The sequence below is a fragment of the Diceros bicornis genome, chromosome 4, assembly GCF_020826845.1.
Source record: "Diceros bicornis minor isolate mBicDic1 chromosome 4, mDicBic1.mat.cur, whole genome shotgun sequence".
Lineage (NCBI taxonomy): Eukaryota > Metazoa > Chordata > Mammalia > Perissodactyla > Rhinocerotidae > Diceros > Diceros bicornis.
The window spans coordinates 79444106-79466701 of NC_080743.1; the positions used below are offsets into that span (position 1 = coordinate 79444106).

Genomic DNA, 22596 nt, shown 5'->3' on the forward strand with positions numbered 1-22596 from the left:
GGTCATCGTGTTTTCCTTTTCTCCCAAAGGCCATCTTTAAATACACAGTGTGTCTTATAATCTACGTCATTTCAGAATTAAGAAAATGGAAGTGTTGGGTATACAGTTCTGACACAGAAGTGCTCAATAAATGCTAGGATTGTTATCACTGCTTATCACTAGGTCTGTTCACCTCCTTCCCGTATTCTCACTGAAAGACCACTTCGGAATACTGAGAGAAGGAGGTGTTGGCATTTTTGCTCCTCATCCGGTTTCTTCTAGACTAGTGCTCCTGAGGTTTCAGAAACCTGACTAAATCAAACGCAGAGAAGAACTGTCCACCCGTGTTGGGTAAGAACCCAAATCGTCCAGTCCGCTCTGCTCCCTCAACAGGGTCGCCAACGGCCATGCTTTGCAGTGTTGAAAACAGTAATGACCTACTGAATTGACTTCTTCCATTTTCTTTGAGTCCACTTTGGGTCATGCACGCCCTGCGGCCCTTCCCAGCTCCCCGCAGGCACCACCACCAAAAGATTGGCATGGAGGAGATGAAGGGGTGAACCGGCCTGCCTCATCCGGGAGGGAAAACAGTGGGGCCTAGGGGCACCTGGGGGAGTGACTGAGCAACCCTGGGCCTAGGGTGGGGATGGCGGGGAGGTGGAGCTGGGAGAAAATAGGAAGGGGCCGCCCGGCCTGTTCGGGGCGCTGCAGGGGAAGGTCCTGCAGGGGGCACGAAGGGTCGGCCCCGCAGTCGGAGAGGGGAGCGGGGTAGCAGTCGAGCCGAGAAGGCGCGGTGAGGACCGCCCCGTCAGTCCTGCGGCCCCCACACAGCGCCCCCCCAGGGGAGAACCCGGGATGCTTGCCCCCGGCGAGCTGCGGTCCAAGGCCTTCCCCGCCAGCCCAGCCCGGCTGAGGGTGGGCCCAGGAGGCAAGACATGGCGCCCTGCACCCGGGCTTGAGCTGTGACCAGATTTAGCCTCCAGCCTCGCCTTTTCTCCTGCCTCCCTCTCCGCCCCTCACACCACACTTCCTGACCCCGTCCACCCCACGGGAGCCTCCTCGGGGGCCGGGGGACTGGCGCTCCTGGCCCACCCCCACTCTCCTGCACGCCGCCCGCCGCCCCCCACGCTCCCCCCAATCGCACTCCCACCCCGCACTCTCCCCTTAACTCCACTCTCTCGCCCCCCCACCCCAGCTACACAGGACCCTCACCCCCCCCACTCACCTTCTGCACGACGCCCACTCCCCCACTCCCATCCCCTCACCTGTACTCTCTCCTCACCCCCACCTAGCACCCCTACGCACACTCCCTTCCCACCCCCATTCTCCGTCCCCCTACCCAGCCCTGACCCTCCATACTCTGTCTCCCACCCACACTCTTCCCCACTCAGTCTCTGCCCCTGCCCCCTCCCCCACAAGTGTTGGGGAAAGTGCTCCTTCCACACCGTGAGAGTGCTTGGGAGTAAGAAACCGGAAATTGTTACCTGTCTCCCTACAGCTTGGCCCCAGATGTGTGTTTCTCTGCAGTTGTCTTGAGGTCCTTTGTTTTGTCCCCAAGAGTCACAACCCCCTCCCCCCCGCCCCCCCCCCACACACAGAGTAGCCACAGAGCAGGAATTTTCCACATTTGCCCAAAAATATCCACAAACCCTGGAAGGACAGGCGTCTAGAGGTGATGCTGGGGCTGTCCCTCATTCAGGGAGCAGCTGGCTCCCAACCCCTGGGTTCATTCACTAGGGACTGGGCCCACAGATGCCCCAAGCTGGCAATCTCTTCCTTACCCCTCCCCGGGAATACATGGGAGTACTTATCTCAAGCCTTCCCAGGGTACCAGCAAAACACCTTTCTTGGGATGTTTAATTAGCCACTCATAGCCTTCTCCAGTTCTAAAACTGCCAGCCTTCTTGATGTGTTCTCTGCTGGTTCAGTGTATTCCGTTTCTCTGGCTTTCTTCCCCTCACACTACTGCAGAGTCACTGCCAGGGATGGCACAGTCCCCCCTATCTTTCTTTCCCTTCTCACAGCCGTCTTTGGCTGGGCTCTCCCTTCACTACCTTGGAGTGTGCGTGTATTCATTGGTTTGAACATAATTTTAAGAAAAGTTGTATTTTACATAGATTTGGGGGAGTTGTTCATTCAGATATGTAAAGACAGATGACTGATGATATACATTTGTTTCAGTTTTACCTAGGAATGTTGACCTTTTTTTCCTTCTTGTTGTTCCCTCCTTGAATAGGACTTTGTGTCCTGTGGTTTCATTGGTCTGATGGGCAGCTTCTGTAGAAAGGTTTGCCATCTATAAAGCAGGGAAGGCGAAAGGACCAAAAAAAAAGAAAGAAAGAAAAAAGCAGACTTCAGATTGGTAAATGCCTGCTGTCTGCCAGTGAGCCTGATGGACAGCTCTAGGTCCAAGAGCACAGGCCCTAGCTTTCGTACATGCGCCAATTCTATTTTTTATGGCCTAAAAGGTGGGAGGTGAGCATATAAAGTGCCCAAAGTTGCAACTATGCATGAGCTAAAATGTGCATACATGTACATATCACATGACAATCCAGTTGGCTTCACCCAACTATTTGGGAGAGGGTGTCATCTGTTTAGGAGTACCGGTGAGCACAAACATGCACACATTTGTAGACAAAATAGGTTCCAATTATTGAGCACCAACACGTGCTGAACAATTTTACCTACGGAAAAAAAGTCTCTGAACAACTCTATGAGTTGGATATTATCCCCACTTAACAGATAAAAAGAACTGAGGCTCAGACAGACAAATTAAGTAACACACCCAAGGTCACAGAATCAGTGACTGGCTGAGCTCCACATCAAACCATCCCGCTAACCCTGTCACCAGTCTTGCCTCTGAGCAGCCTTCTTCTCCACGTTGGTTAAAACATATTTAAATAGCAATTTCAAAAAACTATGCAGCATATGGATTTTCCTTTTGATCTCAAAATGATGACAAACAGACACTTAGATACTTCATAAAAGAAATATTACCAGAAAAATTATAGAAATCTGGCTTTCAACTTTGTCTTGCTCTAATTTAAACAAAAAGCAACTTTCCAGAGTCACTCTCTCTCCCCTCAAATAAATCTAAACTGGGAACTTCCTTCTCTTTTCCCTCTGTGCCCGGCCTACACCTATTTCTTTCCAACCCGTTCGTCATCCTGAATACAAGTCTTGTAAGATAAACTTTAGGGATAACTTAAGTCCTATTATCAAAGCCCCTGAAAATAGAGCACCTCCTCCGAATTCACACCTTTGACTTGAAAGACTAAAGAGGAGCTGGGAGTAAGTGCCAAATATCCTTAGACTGACAAAAGAAAGGGGGTGGGCAGCAGGGGAGATTTCCATCCCTTGAAACGTCCCCGCCCCTCTTTCGGTCCCTTGAGAGCCACCCCTGCCCCCCGCCCCCCCAAGTTGAGCGGGTCCACCTGCTGCGGGTGCGCCCCCCCCCCCCCAGCCCCCGCAGCAACCTGAGGACGGCGGGGGAGGGGGCTGCGCGGGCCCGGCGGCGTCGGGCGTTCCTCGGCCGCGTCGGACCTTCCCGGGCCCCGCGCCGCGCGGGGAGCAGGTGGCTGCCCTCTGCGCCCGGCGTGCGCCGAGCCCAGGCCAGCGGAGCAGGGCGCCAGCCCCGTAGGAGGCGAGGGCCGCAGGGCCCGGGCCGGGCGGCCTGGACCCCACGGACCACGCGAGCGGGAGGGGCGTGCCCTCCATCCGGAGCGCGGCGCCACCGCCGCAGCATCTTGCTCTCTCTCTCTCTGGGCCGAGAGGCCGCGACACCTAGCGCGGGGCCGAGGCGAGGAAGGAAGGGCACGGAGGGAGGAGGAGACCAGGAGGAACCTGAAGGCTAGGAAGCCCCGCTCCCGCCGAGCGTCAGGAGAGGAGACTCCCAGCCTTCCCTCCTAACCCGAAACTTTTCCAACGCACGCAGGCGTGTTCCTCGCAGGTTTTGGCGGCCCCGAGTCGCCAGCAGGGAGAAGGCTCGGCAAACAAACACGTCCCCCGGCACACCGGCGGAGGTACACAGGCACACCGGGAGGGACTGGGCCTCTGGGGAGGTGGCTGAGGGCGTGAAGGAAGCAGGCAGCCACACAGCCGAAAGGGACTCCCCGCGAGCGAGAACCAGTGCTTCAGAACCTGCAAACGCTCGGAAGTGTAGCGGTGGCCAGAGGCTTTGCGTAACTTTGCCCACTGCGCCCCCGCGTGCAGAGGCGTCCCCTCACACTCAACACCCTCACCCTACCCCGTTCCCCTTCGGCTGCAGCTAGAGCCTGCCTTTGAATTTCAGCGACCGAGAAAGATATGCTAATCTGAGCCAGAGAGGGAGGGGTGTGAATCGCGTGAATTCCACTCCCGGGCACCCCCAGATACGGAGGGAGGGCGCCCTGTTCTCCCCAAAAGTGTCCCCTTCGCTTCCCTCTGCCCTTGAGTCTCCAGCTTCTTCACTACTGTGGACGAAGGAGATACAGCACAACCAGATCGATGTGTATTTTTTTTTTCTGAAATCACGACCTCTCCAAATCCTAGCCCTCAAAGAGCCGGTTGGGGTTGGAGAAAGGCAAGTTATTTCGGGGAGCAACTGCACCCCTCGGAAGGCGCGCGCGCGGCCTGGCGGCGCCTCGCCGGGCTCAGCGCGGCCGGGCGGAGTGGCTGGATTATGTAAGTAACAGCCCTCCATGTGCTCACCACCATCTGTTAATATCTTGATATTGGAAAGTTCGGTGCCTGAGGCAAAGCCAGGGTTGGCGGCGCAGAGCTCCCAGCCCACTCCTTTCTACTCCAGGGCAGGGAACGTACCTCCCTTTGATTGTTTTCGCCCACTTGCATAAAATCAAGTAGTAGTGTGCCCCTTCAATCACTGACAGCCAATCCCCTCTCCCCGCGGGGGTGTGTTTGTGGGAGAAGAGTGATTTTCTTCGAGGTTAGTTTATTGTAATGAATCCTTCCGATGAATTTATATTTTTATGACAATTCTAGGCTCCTTTAGGCATTGTGGTGGACCCTTATTTGTGGTTGGGGGTTTTATTATTTAAAAAATTATTTTTTCTGCCAGCTACCCTGACCCCAAATTCTTGTAAGGGTTATATTTCAACTTTTGGAGTGATTTGCTTTTGTTTACTTTGAAAGCTGTTGGTTAAACAAACATCACTTGGAAGGCTTCTAAGCAGTGGGGTTCCCAGGAGAGAAACGGCGGCGCAGCTGCTACTTGCTACTGATCTTGTGGCATTTCACTCCCCCCCCCCCCATTCAGAACAAATCCAGGTTGGGCTTGGCGTCACACTGGGCACAGAGGACGTTAGAGAGACAGAGAGAGAATGGCGGTCAGTCTGCATCTAGACAGACTGAAGCAGGCCGGCCTGCACCCTGGAGTTGGTTTTTGTCTCTTTCTCTTCCCCTCTTCAGGGTGGTGGTGATGGTGGATAGTGGATGGTGGTGTGTGTGTGTGTCCAGGCAGGATCGCCAGCATTCTTCTCCTGAAATCCACGCCCACGCTTGTCTCTCGACTGGATCTGGTTGAAATCATCGCAGAATTGGTTTGTTTAGGATCTGATGATGGTTGTTTGTAAGGTTTTACATTCCTTATATGCAGTCCTCACTCCTACCTCCACCTAACGGCTTTAAGAAAAAAACAGGAGGGGGAAAATACACCGAGGAAATGTCAAGGCGATGTGTGTTTAACCCAGAACCAGGTGCATAGGTGATAACTGCAAGAGTTTGACTAAGAACGCACAGATCACAGTTTAGACCAATTAGTAAATGCAGCCTGCGCGGATGGGGTTTGTTGGAAGACCGGTCAGAACTTGAGTTAACTTTTAAGTTATTGGGGTTGTGTTGGCGATAGAGGGGAGGAAGGGATTGACCCTAGGCTTGGCCGGTGGTTTCAGAGGTGAAGCCAATATCTAGGCGACTTCTCGTCTTCTGGCTGACTGATCGCTTCTCCCCTATCAGAAAACAAACCCGGAGTAGCCCAAGATAGGGGCCTCGGGCCTCACGCCTTGCTCCAGGGCGCCCGAGACCCGGGAGAGAGCCACAGCTCTGGCGAGAGAGGTTGCCAGGAGCCTGGCCTGTACGTCGCCCCGACAGCAGGGGACAGGACAGGGCTCGGCGTACGCAGCTCGCGGAGCTGGGCTGCGGACCGCGCTCGCTCGCCCGCCCGCCCAACGTCGCGCGCGCTCCTATTTCAACAAGCCGCTCTTGCGCCCTAATGCGGGCTGCGAACTGCCGCGGCAGAGCGTGGCGAGCCGCGAGCCTCCGCCGCCGAGGCCGGGGGTGGGGGAGTTTCCTTGTTTGCCAAGCGGGTGACCCCGACTTCGGCTCGGGCCTGCATTTCCCCGGCAATGATAAAGGACTTATTGGGGCTCGCAGGGAACTTTTCCCGCCGCCAGTTCCCCGGCGTAGTGTATGCAAAACGTGCATCTGAGCGCTAGGTGCAATTGACATAAACTTGTGGGCTAAAGTTCAGGCCATTTCCTTCCAGAGTCTGAATCTTTTCTCTCTCTCAGCTTCCTTTCTTCCCCCTTTTCCCCCTCCTCCTTCCCTGCCCTCCTCCCTTTTAAATGTCAAACTGAGCAGATGGTTTTAAGGTGTGGAGGGCATATATCCTTTACTTCTACCGGTTTATTTGTGGGCTGGCGCTAACATATGTACAAACTGGGATGCTTAAAGAAAATAATAGGACGAAAAAGAAGAAAGGAAGTAGCCTTGATCCTTTCGCAGAACCCAAATTTCCCCGCTCAGTACACCCGCTTACCTCGAAAGACCCAACCAATAGAAGCATTGTTCCATCCTGCTTCTAATGGGCACGTTGATAGATTATTTTTGTTCCCAGCCTAAATTGTCACATCTCGATTAGAACACTTGATACAATAGCCGATCATTGAAAGTGTGAGTAGTGTGTTTGCGCGCGTCTATGTTGTTCCGTAATGCGGTAGGGGGAGTGTCTGGGGGCGGCGAAAGGGGAGAAATGGAGGCTGGGGATGCTCAAGCAAGTCTCTTTTCTTATCCCCGACACCTAACCTGTCCAGCCTGATTTTTTTCTTCTTTTCAATGTTTGAAACCTGTGCCAGAAGTTTCCTGCAGGGTATAGACTGGGACGTGTTATCATCGCTATTCTTATTTAAAGAGAAGACTTCTTCACAGTTTGATGAATTCGGGGCTGAAACTTGTAAATGTCCTAGGAAAGGTGTGTGAGTGTGTTGCAGAAGACGGTGGTAGTGGCCGGCCAGTGTACTTGTGACACACCTCATAAACACCCTGTTCTCACGACGCAACATGGTTCAACCTTTGATCGGATCAAATTCGAGGGACACGCGAAAAATACTTGTCCCCATCCTACCTAAAAAATGAGTGTCTAATCGACTAGGTATGAATGTTTCTGCTTTGCAGCCCTTGCAAGTCCTAGCTTTTATAGGATCTTTAAGTCATAAACGCGGTCGCTTTATTAAAAGCCGTTTACTGTGCCCAGTGAAAGAAACGTTCTAGCTGCGGCTGGAGGCTCTTGAGCATTTGTAACTTGCAAACCCCAAGGAGCTCTTTAAGAGCCACATTATTTAAAGAAATCTTGCTGGTTATTTTTCAGCCAAGAAATGTCCAACCAAAGTGAATTTTCTATGGCTTTACGTTGAAGCTCGAAATTCAAACGTTTGAAATTTCTTACCTAATAAACTTTAAAGTTTGTTACCCAGGCGTCGAACCTGCGTAAATCCTGCATGAAACCTCTCTCTTTGGTCATTCTGGGGTGAGTGAGTGAAGGGTAATCGCGAGGTAATGCTAGTAACATTTTTTTTTTCCAAAAAGCCTGCTGTACCTACAATCCAAATAACGTTGTTAGAGGTAACCAAGGGCGAGCATTCTTCTTCCTAATAATTTTGACGGGAAGTTGACTGGGACTCAGCCAACACTGGTCTTCTAATACCAGACACATGCATCGGAGCCAGTGTGAAACCTCTAGCACCTATTATTTTAATCCCAGACCTACCTGTATTTTATTGTCCACCTCCCCTTTAAAAGAAACCAAGGGTGACCTATATTCTTGATACTACCTATGATCATTTTAAAAGTGGAATGATTTGAGGATCCTCACTCCCTCGTCCTGTTACCACCCCACCCCTAGAACCCCCACTTTTTCTCCAGTATACTTTTCCTTGCCTTCCTTCACCCAAGTCCGGGGAGCGTTCACTCGCTTGGCCACTGGGTGAACTCGATCAGCTGTATCTGGGAAATGAAGGAAGGAAAAAAAAAGGACCTGCGTCCTGAAAGAGCGAGTGTGAGCCGAGCGCTGCTCGCGCCGTCGCCCGCTTTGCATAGTGCCCGCAGATGGCTCGCTCCGGCCCCGGCGCGGCGATCCAGTCGCCCCGAAGCAGTGGCAGGGCGGGGGTGGGGGTGGGGGCCGGGGATGGAGGCGGGGGAGGGGGAGCGCGAGGCCCCTCTCCCCTCCTCTCTTCCCAGCCCCTCACCCCCACCCCTTTTATATTTTTTTTTTCCTCCCAAGTTCTCTTGCCTCGCTATCCCCCCTTGAATCCGAAGGCGCCTCGCGATTGGGTGGTGGGGCCGGGTACGTCAGTCAGACTGTGACGTGCAGTCTTCCTGTTTCCTTCAGCTGTGTCTTAAAGTAAATCTTGTTGTGGAGCGGAGCCCTCAGCTGAGGGAGCGCTCTGAAATAATACACCATTGCAGCCGGGGAAAGCAGAGCGGCGCAAAAGAGCTCTCGCCGGGTCCGCCTGCTCCCTCTCCGCTTCGCTCCTCTTAGCTCCTCTTCTTTCCTCCTCCCCTCTCTTCTCTTCTCTTCTCCTCTTCTCTTCTTTTTTCCTCTTCTCCTCCCTTCTCTTTTCTTCTCCTCCCTTCTCGTCTTCTCTCCTCTTTCCTCCTCTCCTCTCCCCTTCTCTCCTCTCCTTTCTCCTCCCCACCCTCTTCTGTCTCTCCCCTCTCCCTCTCCCACTCGCCCCGCTCGCTCGCTCTCGCACAGACTCACCGGCCCTTGTCCAATTATCATATTCATCACCCGCAAGATATCACCGTGTGTGCGCGCGCGTGTTTTCCTCTCTCTGCCGGCAAAAAAAAAAGGCTCGGTCCCACTGCTCTCTGCACCGCGTAAGTATCTTCTCCCCCTCGCGAGTCCCCTCCCCTTTTCCAGAATCACTTGCACTGGCTTGTTCTTGAATGAGAAGAAAAGAAAAGAGACTCCCATTACTCATACCCATGTAAACATTTTTTTTTTCTAGGAGAAAATGGTGTTATTTAAATGAATCATAATAAAATAGCCTCTAAACAGTTTCTAAGCAGGAGCCTCGGTGGAACTCTGCGCTCCGCTCCTCCCAGTTCCTAAGAGTAAGTGATCCGCTTGGCTTTTATTTCTTTCTCTTTCCTGCTGCTGGCTCGGGCTGGTGTTGGCGATGGGGGCAGGCTGGTATTGCTGGACTTGTCGCTGATCTTGTCACCTTTTGTGTACTGTTTCTGGGGTGTGAGGAGGCGTTTGCTTCCTTTCCTGCTTTCTTTTGCCCTCTCTTCTCAGTAGAGAGGACCGCGACGGGGACGGGGTCGCTTTTTGTTCGTCTGGATCCCCGCTTTCCGCCAAGCCTCATCCTTCCCATCTCCCCGGGTTAAAACTCCTGGGCTAGTCCCCACGTCCTTTCTCTTTGTCTTGTTTATTATAGCTGCCTTTCTTCCAGGCTCTTCCAATTTGCTTATCATTTGCATACCTTTCACTTCTCCTTTTTAACCCCAGCAGAGGGCCAGGGAGTGGGGAGGAGGGGAGAGGGAGGAGGGGGGCGCTCTATTACTTTCCTCTCAAAACGCTGTCGAAGCCGAAATGTTGAAATCGAGGTTGGTGCGGTGGAGAGATGGTCCCGGGAAACGAGCGCGGCGCCCCTCTCCTGAGCTCCAAGGAACCTGAACCCTCCTAGGTCAAGTTGAGGAGGGTAAGGCGGCACCGGGAGCCTCAGGGGGTCGTGTGGTGGAGGGATTGGGGCGCGAGCGCCGCGAGAGGACGGAAGGATCGCGGTCCGGGTGGGGGTAGGGGATGTTCTTGGGCAGCGGATATGCGAGGCGAAGACTCTCACAGTCATCGCTGGCAGTCTGTGGTGTTGGGCTGCTTCGATCTTGTCTTGTCTGGGTGGTACCTACAGTTTTGCCCTAGTTCGGAGGACTGGGGAGGGAGGAGAGGAGAGGTGAGAGTAATTGTTACTGGGGAGAATAGGGAGGAGGGCGGGAAGAGCTGCTATCTTGCCTGAACAGACGAGGAGGGGGACGCGGGGGTGGGCGGGGTTGCGGGGGAGACATCACCCAAAGTCCAGTTTAGCAAGTTGTTGGTTCTTCTGGTGTGCCAGCTAGTTACTCCTCTTGCTAAAGCTGAACGTTGGTGGAGAGTGTGGATGGGTGGGGGGCGGTAAAGGGGGAGCAGCTTACGAGCGACTCCCAGGTCTCCAGCGTCTTCTCAGCTTCTTGGGAAGTTGAGGGTCCCCCAGACAGGCGGAGAGAAGATCTAGGAGGAGGGGTTGGGCGACAGTCTTAAATAAAGCCCAAAGAGGCAGGTTGGAGTGTGAAACTGCTGTTCTTGGCAATCCAGAACCCTACTCCGCCTGGGGGAAGGCTGGGAACTCACCTGCTTGTTTTTATTTTTCCAAGAAGGTCTGTGTTGTCTCCTTGCGCTTGTAAAAACAGGGCAAGCACGGAGGAGTGGCCTTCTCTCGAAGTCAAGGCTAGAAGTCTCTTCTCTTGTTCTCTCTCTCTCTTCTCCCACCTATACCCTCCCTTACAAAAAAATCATGTCCTTTCCTAAACTGGGTAGGCAGAGGTCTGTTAGCAGGAGAGCGGGCATGGGCAGGGCCTGACAGGTGTGTTGTGTCAAGAAAGACAGGTGCAAATTTCCTCTGTGTCTGTGTGTGTCTCTTCAGTTCCAGACCACAATGCATGCTCCAGGGTTGTAGAGGTTTATGAATTTATGGTTGCCCTGGATAATAGGATTGTCCAGGCTAATGGGAACTGGGATGTTGTTATGTTTTGAGCCCTTCCATGTGAGTTCTTTGATTGGGGGTGGGGGACAAGTTGGTATATGTTTATTTTTCTTAAGGATGTTGGTGGGCTGCTGCTGAGGCTGCCTCAGCCTCCTGTCTGAGGCGGCTGAAAGTACTTCAGGCATCAGGTGGAGGGAAATTGACTTTTCTTTTGCTTCTCTCCAATTTATGCCTATCTCTCAGGTCTATGGTGTTGGAGGGTGGTGAGAGCTGTCGTGTGTGTGTGTGTGTGTGTGTGTGTGTGTGTTGGACAGCCATGGGTGGTATGTGTAACTGCCAAGAATACCAAAGTCAGTTTGAAAGTGTTACTGTTGTTAAAGCTTATCTTTTTAGCGAGCCCAGAAAGAATAGGTATGTGCATAAACTCTTTCAAGTCATATGTTAAATACTCTCATAAAGTAGAATGAGCCTGTCATTGTACCAGACATGTGCCAGATGTCCTAGTTATTACTTTGATGGAGAAGGAAAATCTCAAGTACGTGAGAGGTAACTGTGCTTTTTTCTATTTGATGCAAGATGCAGGCAGTCAGTTCTGTGAAGAGTTTCTTGCAAGAACTTCTGAGTATTTTCAAAATGGAATGGACTGTGTGTGGTGAGGAAGAAAAAGAAAGGGGAGTATTCAGGTTAACCTGTCCAGACGCTACAACACGGACATATTTATTTAATGGTAAAATAGAAGAGGGTAAGGACTGTGGCTTGATGTGTGAGGGAAGATGTTGAGAATTCAGCGTAGGCACGGTGTCTGGATTCTTAAAACTTGACCTTTTAAATTTGTCCTTAAACAGTCTACTTTTTGAGTTGCATAGAAATAGGTTAGATGGTGAATGGTTTTTGTTGGTTGGTTTTGTTGCTTGGGTGATGATCATTGTTTCGTGAAAATGAGATAGTATGTGTCATTTATTCTTTAGACTTAAACATCAAAGTCTCCCTTTCCACTACTTTCCTTGGAAGCTTTTGAAGTTCTTTCATAATTAAAATGTCATCTATGGATATGTTCATTTGCTTTATTTTTAGTAGGGGTTATCTGTGCTTGGCACTTATTGGTATTTTTACGTCTCCATTATGCAGAATTCTGTTTAGTTTAATCACCACCTTGTGGGAAAAAAAGTCATGCATACGTAACATGCATCTTTATTCTCACTTTATTTATTTCCTAGCATCTTTCCTCTATAAGTAGCACTTGCACTCTTAAAACATAAGCTAGTTGCCAGGCTTGCTCTTCATTTGTTCAAAGTACAAATAGATCTTTTTTCATGAATTTCTTGTGTCATTTTAGGGGTTGTCTTGCATCTGCAGCTGCTAAAACAAGGAATTTTTAGGTTCAGGATTAACAAAAGAAATTATAAAATGTTACCGATTTTATAATACGAAGATGGATGGTGCATGATATATTATTATTGGATTCTAATTAAGTATCTGTATAAATTGGAAAGGACACATACATAAGGAATTTCTCAAACCTTATTGCCTAGTGTGTTCTAAAGCTTCAAAGGACATTTAGAGTATTTCAGTTTTCTACAAAAAGAAAAAAGTGTAAGTGTTTTTTTCTTGACATTATTTCTCTCTCTCTTTTATTTATTAATTTGGTGAATTATTACTTTTTAAATAAGTAGAAATGAATATTTCAGGCGTGTCTCAGAAAATGTTCTGTGTTGATTTTGCAGGTGAAAAATGTATGGAATTTTTGATAAGATGGAGGAATTTTAAATGAAATGGTTATGACTTCAGAACTTTATTATGATAGGAAATTTTAAAACCTAATGTAAGATTTTGACAATACAATCTTAGCTCATTGAAGTATTACGTTATTCAAGTGGGTTCTTTAATATAAACATCAAAGCTTTCTTAACCTGATAGTAAGCTGAAACATCTCCAGATGAAAAGTTGCTAATTAGCAGAAATGAACTCTTGAGTACAGTGAAGGGGACAGCTTAGTGATTTGGTTGAAGGGTGAGGAGGGAGTACCTAAATCAAATCATCTCATTTTTCCCCCTTTAATTACTGATTTCCAGATGGATTTAAAATGTTCTTTGTTAGTGATACTCCATTTGAAATTTCATAACCAGGTTGACCCAAGTAGATTAGAGGCCCATGCACAGGTTGTTTTCTAAAAGAAGTAACGTGTAGGCTTGAGCAATTTTTTCAAATAATTTTATCAACAAAGACAGATGATCTAAATAATCCAAACAGGAAACCATGCCAACCTTGCACTCCCCATCTCATAAAAGATTTGTCTGAACTCTTTGGATAATTACCATAATGAACACCTCTTTGTCCAGAATCTGGACTCCAGAAGGATGTGTAAAAGTTGCACTCCCTTCCCCCAAATGACTTCTTTATTAAAGTAGAGCACCTAAACTCTTTCTACTTCACACTGCAGTGTTCTTTGAAACTCTTCTCTGAAAATTCTTTTCTACTAACGTTAAATCATCAGCTTCTTTAGGATTCTCCATGATAAAATATCTGACATTCTTCAGACAATTCAGAATTTAATAAAGAATCTTTTGGAGTAGTTAAAACCTGACTGGATCATATCCGGATATTTGTTCTTACTTTTTTCTGGGAGGAATCTGCTCTGTTAAGATATCCGTTGTATAGGAATTATTAAAGCATTTGTGTAGTTAGAGGCCAAATGGTACAACAAAATATTTAATAATAAAAAATATCCTATATAGATTTTTGTATTAGTTAAAGAGGAGTTTACAGGAATAGAATGTGTGTATCTGATCAATAATACATTTGGGTTCAAGTTCTACATCAGTATTTTTCTGTGTACTTGCTGATATTGATCTTCCCCAGTGCTGATCCAAAGGTTTCATATCGCTTGGTTAAACTCAAAATTAGTGTTAAAATTAAAGTACAATAAGAATCAATAATAATTATAGTTGAAACTTAATGGCTTAGTACATACGTTGAGAAGTAAAGGAATTTTTAAAAACCTTAATGGACAGGATGATATCAATGTTAAAGTCATTCCATAGCATTCTCTAAATTCTGAATTGCAAAATCACAGACACGCCTTTGAAAATGTTTTCAAGTGATTTAATTTACATTATGGTCATTTAACAATGCATTTTCTTATGTGCTAAATATATTCACATATATATCTTGTTTTGAAACATGATACTAATAAAGTACTGTGTCAATCAGTTATAATTATTTAATCTTGCCTATAGCCTCCATGGGTTATGTCCCAACGTGTACTACTATTATACTTTTATTCTCAAGTTTAGGTCTAAGCTATATGGAGTAATATATTTATTCATGCCTATTAATATAATGCCTTGTCTTGCTGGATTATATAATTTTTCCTATTTTCCTGACTTGTTTTGTCCTATTTGTTATGTCTCAGCTGGACATTTTACAACAAGACCTAAACATATTTAAATTCTCTTAGACCAAAACAAAAATGAATCATTATTTAATCTAAAAATGCTGACCAGTTCAAAGAGAATTGCAAAAATCAGTTTAATTTGGTAAATTTGGAGAAAGCTACCAGATATTTTGTTCTTAAAAGACCCAACAAGCCTGTTTAATTAACACTTACTCTCCACTGAAGATGAAAGTATCATTTCTTTCCACCTTAGGAAGAGCACAGCCCTCCCTCCTCTTGGCTCAGGCATGAGGCAGGGATGCAGCTGTTGATACCTAGGCTAGAGGAGAGGAAGTGCAGTTGACGCAGAGGTAAATGGCAGCTGGGAAAGGGAGGATGCCTGAGGATGACCTTGTGCTCATCTCTTACACCAGAGTGTCATTTCTGAGCCTCTGTTGCAGAGATGGTCTTCCCACAGCAAGGATGGTTAGGAGGAAAATCCAGATTGGGTGTTAAGGTGAACAGGGGAGGAAAAAATGCCTCAGAAAGTTTGCTCAACATTTGGATTGGAGATCCATATGCTTTTCAGGTGATATTAAAGAGGAAAGGATTTGCACAGGAAAAGAAATGAGGTAAAATTTTAAAATAATGGCAATGAACTCTATTTTTGGAAAGCTGATATATGCACAAAAAAGTCCTCCTTGCAAAGATCTCTCCCCCACAATATGCAAGTCTTTCTGAGCTTTGAAATAATTCATCCTTTTTCTCTTTTGTCTCACTCTCTCCTTTTTCTTTCTCTCACCTGACAGCTACACCTGATTTATCAGATCTGGTGTGTTAGTGAAATATTTGTCATTGCATTTCTGTATTCCTGAAACCAGTTTTATTATTAATGTGTGAGGGGTCTCAGTCATTGTGAATTCGATTTTGAGTCCTCTATTGAAGTTATTGAGATCTGTTTCCATTCCAAGTTCAGGACATTTTATTCTGAGGCATACAGAAAGTATTTTATCCTCAAGCATACAAAAAATATATGAAGAGACATCATTATTGTTTTCACGATACTCTAAAACAGGCTCTTTTTAAAATATTGTATCTTCATATAGAAACCAGGAGGAAGGACTGCATGATGAAATCTTTGTTGCTTAAAAAAAATATATGTTGCCATCTAAGCATTGAGCATTTTCTTGATTTTTACAGGTTATTTCATGCTGAAATTATGCCTATTTGCATGGATAGTCATTCTTTAAAACTAGCCACAGATGCAGTCCTAGGGAGCACGTAGATGTTTTTACAGGTGAACCGAAAGAGATGGGAGCTGTTCCAAACACACTGCACGCTGCCTTTGGCAATAGACCCTGTTATTGTGAAGATGTGCTCTGTTAAGCAAACGTGAAGTTTAATATTAGATAAACCCTGTGTGAGAAAAATATTTTCATTTTCTTCATAAAATGTTAATTATAAGCAAAAAGATGTAACACATTTATACAAAATTTGGGGTTAGCATCACTAGTTAATAAGTCACAAAATATGTCAAGTGCCTTTTATGAAATGCAAGGAAGGATGTTCTCTTTTTACATTGTGTTCCCAAGAAACAATGGAAGTTCATATGCAGAAAAGGTATTTCCCTTTCTCACATATTTGATTGAGGTTATTTTCTTTCTTCTTTATTTATCTCCTTTCAGTCTTTTTTTTCTTTAGTCTGGCATAAAAAATAAGATTCACAAATGGCATATGTTAAAGAGTGTTAGGCATTTGAAGTATTATTTTGGCAGATTTTAACAGAAGAAAACTAGTACTGAAGATGCGTTTATCCTTGCCTAACTCAATAATTTATTGTTCCACATATTGATTTCTAAAATGTGACAACGTCCTTCTTTTGCAATAAGTCCAACTTTATAATAATTTGTCATTAAAAGACATCATGAAAATTTATAATATTCTCATACTTACATTAAAATATAGCAATAGATACCATCTTCAAATGTGATTTTACTAATAAAAATGCATATCTATGCTAAATAAGCAGACTTGTGAAATGAGTATTTGTGCATTTATTTCAGTGCTAAATTGACCATTTATGTTGGAAAGATGCTGATGGGGGCATTCTCCTTCCCATTTCGCATATGACAAAAATATTTTAAAATTCAGTAATAAAGGGTGTGTGTTAAATATTTGCATTTATTTTAGAGTCTTTTTCCTCTAATAGCATTAAAACCACAATAATTTTAATGCAGAAATGGAATTTTTTGTCCAAATTTCACGCAGCCTCAAAATTTAACCTTATTTCTTAAGAAGTATAGATCACTTTCATCTTCTTTTGTAATATGAATCTCAATGCCCAAAATTTAATCAATTGGTTGTCAGAGGCTGTGTTCTTATAATCTACTGTTTCTTCTGAAGATAAACAGTATCATTTTAGGCATTTGTGAAAGAGAATCATATTACTGGTGCTTAAGCAGTTTTTGCTTTTTTTTTTTTTTTTAATCTTAATCCATCTTAAACCAGTGGAGCAGAAATATTTAAAAATGTTTCATTTCGAGCAGAGTGCATAATAAATTGCAATAATTGTAATGCGCCATAAATCCCAGAGCCTATGCATTTTGCATTTGATTCAGGATTGAGGTCAGGAAATTTGGAGAAATTTAAAGAAAATGATTCATCAGTCCTTTTGTTCTGTTGGCCAGGGTCCCGGGATTCTTGAGCTGTGCCCAGCTGACGAGCTTTTGAAGATGGCACAATAACTGTCCAGTGATGCCTGACCATGACAGCACAGCCCTCTTAAGCCGGCAAACCAAGAGGAGAAGAGTTGACATTGGAGTGAAAAGGACGGTAGGGACAGCATCTGCATTTTTTGCTAAGGCAAGAGCAACGTTTTTTAGTGCCATGAATCCCCAAGGTTCTGAGCAGGATGTTGAGTATTCAGTGGTGCAGCATGCAGACGGGGAAAAGTCAAATGTACTCCGCAAGCTGCTGAAGAGGGCGAACTCGTATGAAGACGCCATGATGCCTTTTCCAGGAGCAACCATAATTTCCCAGCTGTTGAAAAATAACATGAACAAAAATGGTGGCACGGAGCCCAGCTTCCAAGCCAGCGGTCTCTCTAGTACAGGCTCCGAAGTACATCAGGAGGATATATGCAGCAACTCTTCAAGAGACAGCCCCCCTGAGTGTCTTTCCCCTTTTGGCAGGCCTACTGTGAGCCAGTTTGACATGGATCGCCTATGTGACGAGCACCTGAGAGCAAAGCGTGCCCGGGTTGAGAATATAATTCGGGGTATGAGCCATTCCCCCAGTGTGGCATTAAGGGGCAATGAAAATGAAAGAGAGATGGCCCCGCAGTCTGTGAGTCCCCGAGAAAGTTACAGAGAAAACAAACGCAAGCAGAAGCTGCCCCAGCAGCAGCAACAGAGTTTCCAGCAGCTGGTTTCAGCCCGCAAAGAGCAGAAGCGAGAGGAGCGCCGACAGCTGAAACAGCAGCTGGAGGACATGCAGAAACAGCTGCGCCAGCTGCAGGAAAAGTTCTACCAAATCTATGACAGCACTGATTCTGAAAATGATGAAGATGGTAACCTGTCTGAAGACAGCATGCGCTCGGAGATCCTGGAGGGGAGGGCCCAGGACTCCGTGGGGAGGTCAGATAACGAGATGTGCGAGCTAGACCCAGGACAGTTCATTGACAGAGCCCGAGCCCTGATCAGGGAGCAGGAAATGGCTGAAAACAAGCCGAAGCGAGAAGGCAGCAACAAAGAAAGAGATCACGGGCCAAACTCCTTACAGCCAGAAGGCAAACATTTGGCCGAGACCTTGAAACAGGAACTGAACACTGCCATGTCGCAAGTTGTGGACACTGTGGTCAAAGTCTTTTCGGCCAAACCCTCCCGCCAGGTTCCTCAGGTCTTCCCACCTCTCCAGATCCCCCAGGCCAGATTTGCAGTCAATGGGGAAAACCACAATTTCCACACCGCCAACCAGCGCCTGCAGTGCTTTGGCGACGTCATCATTCCGAACCCCCTGGACACCTTTGGCAATGTGCAGATGCCCAGTTCCACAGACCAGACGGAAGCACTGCCCCTGGTTGTCCGCAAAAACTCATCTGACCAGTCTGCCTCCGGCGCCCCCGCTGGCGGCCACCACCAGCCCCTGCACCAGTCGCCTCTCTCTGCCACCGCAGGCTTCACCACGTCCACCTTCCGCCACCCTTTCCCCCTCCCCTTGATGGCCTACCCATTTCAGAGTCCATTAGGTGCTCCCTCCAGCTCCTTCTCGGGAAAAGACAGAGCCTCTCCTGAATCCTTAGACTTAACTAGGGAGACAACGAGTCTGAGGACCAAGATGTCATCCCACCACCTGAGCCACCATCCTTGTTCACCAGCACACCCACCCAGCACCGCAGAAGGGCTCTCCTTGTCTCTCATCAAGTCTGAGTGTGGCGATCTTCAAGACATGTCCGAAATCTCACCTTATTCGGGAAGTGCAATATCCTTTTATTTTCCCCTCAAGGAAAACAAAACAAAACAAAAAAGGCTTCCCAAAAGGTCAGGTTTACACAATATATAGAGTAACATAGATTAGTATCTTCTTAGGAATGCAATCTTTCCTATTATTCAGAGTAATCATCCTATCATTCAGCTTTTATCAACATGCGTGTGGCACTTCTGATTGCACAAAAGCTTCACGGGAAACCAACATCTTTGCAACTTTCACAAGTTGTTAATTGCCTCAGAGAGCTGGTATTGAATATGTGCTTTTTCAGCAGTGTTTTTTCTGCTGTTCTTCATAGTACCTTCTTATCCTTTTTTTTTTAAAGAGTAGGTTCAGAGATGGAAAAAAAATCTCATTGTAATATTGAAATTCTATCAGATATATATTTTCAAAGATAGTAAGTTCTATAATGGAGTAAAGAGAAAAGTCAGTTTTCAGATCCCTAAGATTCCATAAGAAGAATTCTCCCTTAAAACCGTCTACAAGTCTCCTGGTCCGTTTAAAGAAGGCCTGATTAAGTCTTATGGAGAGCACTTTACTGGTGGGAGGCTGCGGTGGGAGAAAGATGGATGTGGGTGGGGTTAGATTCTCTCTTTAATCTTTAAGTGAGACATGGTTTTTGAGGGAAATATACAGGTACTGATTTATTCAGACGGCATCGGTCTCTCTCTCGTTCACCCAAGGTCTGTTCTTTGGGTCTGGTGCAGCTGGCTCTATGCATGATTAACCTCTGTTCAGCCATACACAGAAATCTTTTGTCCTAACATACACAAAGCAAATTATTTTGGAAAGCGAGAGAGCACAATTAAATATAAAACTCAGCTGTATTCAACTTAAAAAATGGCTCTTTTTATGACTCTTTTATATTTTGAACCTGACTTTTATGTAGAGATGCTGGTTATATTTTTTATTAGACCTGTCCTGAACTCTAGCTATTTTAAACTGACGATTTTTTTTCTCTGTAAATTGGTCCTTTCAGTAAATCTTTTAAAATCTTGTGGTGGTTGATGTTTTGGGGTAGTAGAATAGTAGCATTTGGGGGCAGGTAGAAGCGTGTTTCTTTTACAATAAATTTCCAGATGGATATAAAATTTAGCAATTAGGTCAGCTGTTGCTAAATTGAGGATTTTGAGCAATCGTCTTGATGACTAGAGATTGACATTTTAGTATCTAAACCCACTCCAGAAGCTGCCACGTAAGTGTGAAGTCCCTGCTATGGTGGAAATGTGTTTTCCTAGGTAGCGAAGGTCGTCCTTCCAGACAGCTCTCAGGATAGTAGTGAAGATTTCTGATAAGGTGAATGGAAGTACGTCTCACAAGTATGAGACAAGTGTGAAACGCGCTTGGGCGGTTAAACACAGAATTTCTTTCCACAGTGAGGAAGAAAATAATGTCACGAGAGAAAGAAAGAGAAAGACATTGAGGACTTAGATATATAAATAGAAGTTGAGTCTTGGTTTGGTTGCTGATGTAACTTCCACCTTTCAAAAATCTAAAATTTAACTCACCAATCATAAATCAAAGCTGGACCAAGCACTATGCCTCACACATTATAAGCAGGCAATAAACATTGATCAGAATGATTGGAATATAGCTGTTGGTGGTGAGAGAGGCCAAGTGAGAAGACACAATGGCTTGAATGGTTTTTTGCCCTTTGCAAGAAGAGCATCTTCTGATGTTCATACCAGGCTAATGTCCAGGGCTGGTCACCATTGCTCCTCAGAGATCCCTTACTTCATTTTAAAGCCAGTAGTAGTGATGGTGAGTTGGTTCTCTCTCTCTCTCGCTCGCTCGCTCTCTCTCACACACACACACACACACACACACACACAGGAAATGGACATGGCTGTTTTGGTGAATATTTGAAGCCAGGTTTCAAAGTCCTAAGTCTGCTCTAAACTCTGAAACTCAAGATCCAAATGATGTGTTTTTTTTTGATGTTTTTTTTTTTATTAATTAGACTTTTCATTGTAACCAGATAATTATGCCTGTGCTTTTCTTTTTTTAAGTTTGGTCTTCTAGGAAAAAAAAATCTTTTAGGTTGCTTTAAGTGTTGGCTATGCTTATGGTCTCATTCTCTCTAAATCTCCTGAGGAATTTTGAGGATTTGAATTGAAAGAAGTTCCTTTTATTTCTGTACGTGTCAAAGGCTTTAAAGAGAATATAGTTGCTGCTTCTTCAGATGAATAACTTCCCTCTCCTACCAGTATAAGATTCTGTTGAACGGTGATGGTTTGGAAACAACTATGTTCCTGTGAAATGTTAGTTGCTTACATCTGGAGTTGTTTCTTTCATGTAGCTAAATAATTTTGGCCTCTTGTTACAATTAATGATTTCATTTTCCACCTTCTGGCCTCTATCTTCTGTTTATTTCTCTTTCCCCTCTACTACATTGCACTTTTAGTCATTTATCTCATGGATATACTATTTCTCAGGAAGAAGATAGAGATAAGTAACCTTTTCTGTAGTCCACACAATTCTGAAGCCAGTGAGGATCTGAGTGTCTATTAGGAGACTGGATCCACTTTTCTCATTTCTCCATCCTTGTATGGCAATGAGTTCTTCCCTTGATTTACCTGCTGGTGTGTAGGTCAAACTCTCAAGCTTTTAGTTTAAAGAAATCTCTGGGAGTCACAGTGAGTGATGTCTTACTTCAGTTTTAGGTATAAAAGGCCATATTTGAACCTGTTGTACAGTTCCTAGAAAAGATCAATAGAAATGAGTAGAAATGGGATGAAATGGTACCGCTATGATTGTCGTTATTATGTTTTTATTTTTAGTTCATGGCTTTCCAAATAGTAATGAATAATTTAATTCTTAAGGAACGATTCTTTCCCACTCCAAAGGGCATGGTCTATTTCTTTGAACAAAGTAGCCAAGACCAGAACTATTAAGAACACCATTTTATCAGATAAATCCATTCTAAGTTCAGCATGCATGTGTGTTCTATGCAATAGAGCACACCGCGTCGTTCTACCTTCTAATAGGAAGGAACTAGAGAATGTGTGCGTGTTCAGCTGAATGTCAGTGCACCTGCTCCCAGAGCTCACGTCTTGGATACAAAAAATGTGTTCAGTATCTTTGCAAATGAATCTATTTAATCAAATATTAAGTTTTATTCAAATTCCAAAAGAAACAGCCAGCCAATTGTTTTTCTTCATGATGTTCCTTGTCATTCATCCTCTTTGCATCTCAAGAAAAATAGCCTTGTTTGGGCCTCGGACATTTGCATGCACCCAATTAAAGCACAAGAATGGTGTTGTAGGTGGTTAGGATGCGCGGGTGAAGAAGCCCAGTCTGTTCTCCGTGACAGCCAGCTTTCCCTGCTCCTCTTTTAGGAGAATGTTAAAAGTACTTGAAGTTTAGAAAGGAATATTATTTAGTAATTTGAAACTAAAATCCAACTGGAAAACATACCTGAAAAATGAATTTCTAAAATGTGAGATAATACATAGAAGTTGATCTTTTACGTTTTTAGAAGTCTTGTGGGACCATAGTAATTCTACGAGCCGTATTAGCTAATAGGGAAACATGTATATTAAAGACCGAAAGACTCTGGGTTCCTACCCTCCTCCAAATCATGAAGTAAGTACATGTTTTAAAAAATTCCCATCAACTACACATCCCACCAGTTCTGTCGAACTTCTTAGAGGAGCAACAGCTTGCTTGATCACGATCATTAAATGAGAGAGTTTAGATCTTTTCTCCGCATGTAAGGTTTCTAGGGGGCAAGCCTGTTAGAAACACAGCAAATCAGAGCATAAGGAGAAAGCTATGCTTTGGGTTTCAAAGTATTGTAGAAAA

General features: G+C 45.6%; 1 protein-coding gene across 3 annotated transcripts in view; it reads left to right on the forward strand.

The window, feature by feature from the left end:
- Positions 1 to 8649: 8649 nt before the first annotated feature.
- Positions 8650 to 22596, forward strand: part of PROX1 (prospero homeobox 1) — a 51876-nt gene continuing 37929 nt past the window's right edge. For 2 of the 3 annotated variants that reach the window (XM_058539842.1, XM_058539844.1), the window contains exons 1-3: positions 8650 to 9072; positions 9204 to 9309; positions 16995 to 18786. In XM_058539842.1, coding sequence (XP_058395825.1) covers positions 17062 to 18786 — 1725 coding nt within the window. In that variant the 5' untranslated portion in view covers positions 8650 to 9072; positions 9204 to 9309; positions 16995 to 17061. Of the gene's footprint in view, positions 9073 to 9203; positions 9310 to 9826; positions 9900 to 16994; positions 18787 to 22596 lie in introns of those variants that run through there. The other variant, XM_058539843.1, reaches the window with a different exon arrangement.